The sequence below is a fragment of the Bidens hawaiensis genome, unplaced genomic scaffold (assembly GCF_021521415.1).
Source record: "Bidens hawaiensis isolate Kalapana, Puna unplaced genomic scaffold, B.hawaiensis_p1.1 tig00029368_1, whole genome shotgun sequence".
NCBI lineage: Eukaryota > Viridiplantae > Streptophyta > Magnoliopsida > Asterales > Asteraceae > Bidens > Bidens hawaiensis.
In genome coordinates this window covers 240930-247275 of record NW_027494867.1, presented here as the reverse complement: position 1 = coordinate 247275, position 6346 = coordinate 240930, and the positions used below count along the sequence as shown (strand labels likewise).

At 34.7% G+C, this 6346-nt stretch overlaps 1 protein-coding gene across 1 annotated transcript; it reads right to left on the bottom strand.

The window, feature by feature from the left end:
• Positions 1 to 362: 362 nt before the first annotated feature.
• LOC143578853 (GDSL esterase/lipase At4g16230-like) lies at positions 363 to 5549 on the bottom strand. Its single transcript, XM_077062322.1, has 5 exons — positions 5300 to 5549; positions 5072 to 5202; positions 1245 to 1493; positions 872 to 1133; positions 363 to 586 (listed from the first exon to the last, which is right to left on the bottom strand). Exons 1-5 carry the CDS (start codon positions 5547 to 5549, stop codon positions 363 to 365), a joined length of 1116 nt encoding a protein of 371 aa, XP_076918437.1.
• Positions 5550 to 6346: the final 797 nt, after the last annotated feature.

The following is a 6346-nucleotide window of genomic DNA, read 5'->3' as shown; positions in this document are numbered from 1 at the left end:
CTTACTTGTGTTGATCTTTATTTTGGCCTGAAACAGCTTCAATCTTTTAAATCTTGACTTAGTAACAACGGCCTTGAAGGGGTTGTTAAAGAATCCATAGATATGTTCGGACCTGCAGATGCATGTTTGGCAAAAAAAAAACTAAAATATATCAAGTTTAAGGTTTAACTATTCGCATACAAGCTGGTGCAAAAGCTACTCTTATATTCGACAATGTTGATACACAATACAGAACCCTTTACCAATATAGTGGTATTACTACACGTAGACATAGTAGTGGTACATTTATTCAAAGCAAAGATTCTCGCAATTAGGAAATGAAAATATTAGTTTTGTTGTAACATTGAAAACCATCCTTTTATTCAAAGCTTAAAAAGGGTTCTTAAGTTCGTTGGGGATATCTCTTTGGTATCTCCAGACATAAACCGCTCAGCTATCAATTTATTAACGTTGTCCGACGGGTGATATGGATCCCAAAAGACGTACTTTGATCTATCGGCGCAAACTTTAGATGGTGGTCCGCATGGTACTATACCACCATGTTTACCCGCCAAACGACAGCATGCTGAATCCGCATTGTCAAAACCTGTTGCAGTAAGTAGATATGACTAAAAACGCAATTCTAACAATCAACTTCTATTATATATCAAGTGTAAAATATATATGTACAAAGCCTTGACAAGTTTTAATACATTAAGTTATGAATGAGCTGGTTCAATTTATCTTATATTTTCAAACATGTAAAATATTAGCAAAAAGTATTTTACATCATCCCATCTACATATTTCCCCAATTTTGGCCATGTTGACTAGTTATCTAACGTGTAAGTCGTATATGTGCCCTTAAAAAAGTAGTGTTACTGCTTACTGACCGTATGATTTGAAATTGTCAAGAATTTCTTCAAAAATACGATTAACATCTGCATATACAAATGTTGATCCTTCGAGCGAGTTGTTTAGGTCTTGTAGCAAGCCTTTCAACTGATTATTAAAGATGTTAGCCAAGTGATTAGCCAAACCTACACATTCGTTGGTTCGTGCCAATGAAGAATTTGTGTCCCTGACATTAGGAATGCACCCGATAGGCCCAACATTTGCTACGACAATCTTTCTAGCACCCATAACATACAGTCTCTGTTTATAAATCAACCGATTAATCCAAAAAATGCAAGTTTTATATCATGGTTCATACACGCGTATTAATATATATAATACAAAAACATGATCAATTGTTATGGGTATTACCTTTAGCTGACCTTTGTATCTTGGAATCAAATAATGTCCCACAAATTCTTCTGGAGACACTAGTTTTTGTTCAAGTTTTGAAAGAACTGGTGAGAGGTAATTAGTTAAAAAATCATTTGAACCCATAGTTATTGAGAATAGAGCTCCACTGAACAAATCTTGTGTTGCAGATTCACCTATTTGCGAGATTATATCGTGCCTCGTGTTTGCAAAGTTGTCGAGTTGTTCATCCATATTTATCCTCCCAACCTACAAAACATGCAAAGATCTTACAAATATAAGAAGAGTTCGTATATAGAGAGAGTATTGGGTCGACCCCTCTATTGAAAGTTAAACTAAATATAGGGGTCCAAGTGTTATTAGTAGAAAGTTTGCTTAGAATGTTTTTTATGTATTTGTTAAAGTAGAAGGGTCTAGTATGTACAGTGGTGGATCTTCAACGTTTATTTTATGGATAGGCCAAAAGTCACGAGAAGAAAAAAAAAATTTCCTACTTCAAGGTTTCGGGTCAGCAATTGGGTTCGGTCGGGTCAAACAATTAAATATCTATATTTAATCATTAAACTAAAAACACCAATTCAAACATTTGATTCAACTTACCGTTTTACACATAAAAAACTAATTTTTTAAACAAACAAAATCAAGATGCGAGGGGAAAGACACGTACCAGAAAAAGAGAAGATACGAGGGGAAATATGAATACCTCGAATTCACATTCATATATCGAATTCATATAATCAAAACACGCATATTCCTAATTCATGAGAGGGGAGCAAATTCAAATACCAATTCTTCCAATAATTCCATACCCTAACATACAATATCGGGTAAGGGTGGGGGGGGGGACGATGAACATGTTGCTTGCCAAATGTCTGAATTGTAATCCGTGAGAACTCGTTACTCGACCCTGGTCTAGTGGTCTAAGTCTTCTTCGAACAACCTGCTTTTTCTTCTGTTCGATTTCATTTTTCATACCTTAGGGTCCGGACAAAAAACTTTTCTGTTTTGGTTGTTCGATAAGGGTTAAGAGTGTGGACTTATTGTTAGTTTAAAAAAAAGCATTTGGGCTTGGGCTTTTTTGTTTTTAAAAAATTGGGCTAATGTGGTTTTTTTATGTTTATTAGATAAAACGGTTTCCCGTTAATCGGCTTTAAAGAATCTATTTTTAAAATTATTTAAGTGTGGGCGGACACAAATAATATGGATGGGCTGTACTCAATGCATACTTTTTTTCTATTTTTTAAGAAAAATTTACCCTACTATGCGAAAAAACTGGATGGGCCAAGACGATCCGAGTATGTACATTTGAAAATTAGAAATTGTTTCACAGTAATTAGGCTTAGAGCATTTGTGTCTGTTGGTTGGGTATATAAACTCATCAACACTTAAACCATTGATTCAAATATCAAGAAGGTTCAATTTATCTTTGTTCTTTATATTGTGTGTATGATTATTCTTGATTTACCAACATTGGTATTAGAGCAAATGTTTCAAATCTTGGAAGACAGAGACGGGAACCAGAAAGTAGCGATCAATAAGGCAAACGGGTTCGAATCAAATCAGCAACATCGTCAATTACAGAAAGTAGAAACACTAGTTGTCGATCCAGGAAAGCAAGAAAATTTGGAAGCGACGGTTGTTTATGTGAAAATCAATTGATAGAAAGAAAATCAATAGTCAGTTGAAGAAAGTCTGTTGAATTAATCGTGAAAGCCAAATTGTTTTTTTTTTTCTTATCATGTTTTTCATTTCAAAAAACAAATTGTTTCATGATAAGTCAAACCTGAAAGCAACTTTGAATTATTAAGTTATATTTTAAACACTGACTCAAGAGATCATATATTAGATAGTTAAAAGAATCATAAAAATGGAAACTAAAAGCAAAGTTCCGTTTATGAACTGTGTATCATTTAAGAAAACAATAAAAGTTTTTGGAATAAGATTTTTTTTTTTTTTAAATCAGAATTGAACGAAGTGAAGTTTTAAAATTAAATTAATATTTGATGAAAGCAAACTGAATGAAAACAAAAACTTTTAAGAAAGTAAAAACGAAAACCGAAACCGTGTATTCCTTCGTGGTGAAAGAAAGGCAAGAAAGTTACTCCTATGTGTTGAAGTTCGCGGTGTGGCAAGAAAGTCAGTCCTGTGTGGCAAGAAAGTTAGTCATGTGTGGCGTTTTTAGACCTGTGTGGCAAGAAAGAATCAAGACCTATGTGGCAAACAAAACCTGTGTAGTATAAGCAAGAAGCAAAAGAAAGATTCAAGCAAGAACCACAAGGTATGGAAGAGAAAGTCCAAAAAAGTAAGACAACTAAGTATGGTTGGTAAAGAAGGCAAAGAAGATGGAAGCCCATCAACATCGGTTCAAGAGTAAGGGAACGTATCTCTTCAATGTCCAAAATTGATAGAATCATATTTCAACGAATGGTCAATTACGATGGAAACAATCCTGAATGCATATAATCTTTGGGAAATGCTTGGAACAACGGAAAGAGTAAACAAAATAAAGAATAATACAATAAAAGCAATGATCTTCTAAAGCAAATGATGCAATTTGAAAGTGCAAAGGAAGTATGGGATGCAATAAAAACTCAATTCCTTGGTGCGGATATGGTACACAGAGTGCGTCTACAGACTTTGAGGAGAGAATTAAAATCCTTTAGATGAATGAGAATGAAACCATGAGTAACTTCGCAAGCAAGTTAGGAAGTATACATCCATGTTTAAAAGTCCTTTTGCAACTCTTAAAGACAAGAAAATTGTAAAGAAGTTGCTTATCTTGGTACCAAAGAAGAATCTACCGGATGTGGCAAATATTGAGCAGTACTCGAAATTGATAAGATGCCATTTGACGAAGCAGTGGAAAGAATAACATCTCTTGAAGAACGCCTTAAATATTTAGAAGAAATGGAGTACGATGATCAAGGATGGTTACTGATAGCAAGTGCAAGTAATTCAGAAAGTTAGCATTATGGAGGAGAACGTGGTGATCAAAACCGTGGAAGAGGCAGATGATCATTCAAAGGGGGAGGGTGTGGGAGAAGTTCAAATCAATAAAGCAGAGACAAGAGCAAGTTTAGATGTTTCAATTGTGGTGAATACAGGCACTTTGCAAGAGATTGCTCTACATGGAAGGATAAGGAGAGAGCCAATGAAGAAGAGGCGCATCTCGTCTATGAAGATGAACCATTGCTAATAGGAAAGGAAGTCAAAAAGGTTTAAACACCTTCTTAAACTATATTTAGTTTAAGGTTGAGTATTGAAAAACTAAATATATGGGTCCTAGTGTCAGTAGTAGAAAATATGTTTAGAATGTACGTTTGAAAGTTAGAAACCATTTTAAGTCATGACATTTCAATGAAACGTTGTGTCTGGTGGTTGGGTATATATATAAACCCATCAACACTTGTAAAAAACTATAGATTCAAATATCAAGAAAGTTCAACTCATCTTTGTTCTTCATCTCTTTTCATCATATTGTGTGTATGATTGTTCTTGATTTACCAACACCCTTGGCTTTTGATGTATATATTATGGCTTTTTACCGGACCCCAAGATTTTGAGCGCCAGCCCGTTCTTTTTGTACTTAACGAGAAAAGATCAGTCTATACATATTGCATTTAAAAATCAAAATAAGTGAAAGAAAAAATTAGTATCAAATTCGTTTAATTATTTCTGTTATCCTTTCTAAATGGTTATTTCATAGTGTATATTTCACGAGCATGATCCTGCCCGACCAGAACAAGAAATTCAGACGTTGATATGAGACATCTGAGCACGTTAACTTTAAACCCGGTGAGACAAACCATGAATCCGTCACTACTTACAAATATCTTTCCCGTTTCATTTAGAATTCCTGCACCACCAGATGCATAATTGACACCTTTAAGGATCACCGGGCCAACAGTGGTTGGAGCCAGGTATGGTGGTGTATAATCCTCCAAACCCAATCTCAGACCTGGATGAAGAAAATAAAAAGCAGAAACTGATTAATTTTCATTGGATATAATTGTCAATTCTGTAGCATTAATTAGAATAATAAACTGAACACTAGCCTAGAATGTCTGGCACTGTTCTTCCATTTGTAAATCGTCCAGTAGGCTTCCCGAAGTCGATCCCGTTTGGGGGATAGTTTGCCTTCGCTAGGGAGGTAATGTAGTTATTGTTGCCCACGTCGTACAGCGAGTCACCGAAAACAAAACTCGCAGAAATAGTTTCGGCCAAACAAGTCGCTGACCAGACAAACACTATCAACACTCCAAGAACAACCTTAACCTCCTCTTTTTGACAAGGAAGCATACCCATTAGTGTCGACGCTAATACATCTAGTTCGGGAACAGCAAAGATGGGATGAATCTGACCAACTCCAGATATTTATCGAATACTAGCTGATTAGTTCTGAGGATGAGATCATGAGTTACGTGATCATATGATGTGTAAATAGGAAGAAACACGTACACCATTTATATAGATCGATTAGTGGTTAGGGATAAATGACCTCTATTAAATTCAATGGAATTAAATTTATGTGAATTATTTCTATAGTTTCGGAGCCCATTCTGTTCTGGAGCTAAAAAGTGTGCAACAAAATAATAAGTGTAGGAATGAATAATTCTGTTGTTACGGAAAGCTCGATCAACATGTCTGAAACCCGTAAAAGATAATTAAGAAAAAAAAAGGGATTAAAAAACAATGCAATGATAATAGTTAACATAACGACAAAATAGTTAACATATGAATCATAGGCTGTTCAAAATTAAAAAAGGAATCATAGTGGTAAAAAAAATGAACTTGAGGTTCAAGTCTCATTATAAAAGCTAGTGTCGTAGTTTTACTGGTGTGTACGTCGTTTAAACGATACAACAATAATAACAAAATAATTGATTGAATACCGTTATTAGTTTTTTCTTAATTATCTATTACATGAACTCTCTTATCTTTACTAGTGGACCTGTCACTTTTAGCGACCACATAAGGCGCCCATAAATATCATATGCAAAAAGGCTGCGACATTCAATTTATCGACTGTTTGGCTTATCTTCCGGTTTTTTTAAGTTGTTTTATTCCATTAAGTTAGGATATTGCCTGTGTTATATACGGGT

Bases quoted from the DNA above. Each gene is read 5' to 3' on its own strand.
- LOC143578853 (XM_077062322.1), bottom strand. From the start codon at position 5,549: ATGGGTATGCTTCCTTGTCAAAAAGAGGAGGTTAAGGTTGTTCTTGGA. The intron at 5,203-5,299 runs GCTAGTGTTCAG...TTCTTCATCCAG, and splicing joins AACAGTGCCAGACATTCTAG to GTCTGAGATTGGGTTTGGAG. The intron at 587-871 runs GTCAGTAAGCAG...TTACTGCAACAG, and splicing joins TGACAATTTCAAATCATACG to GTTTTGACAATGCGGATTCA.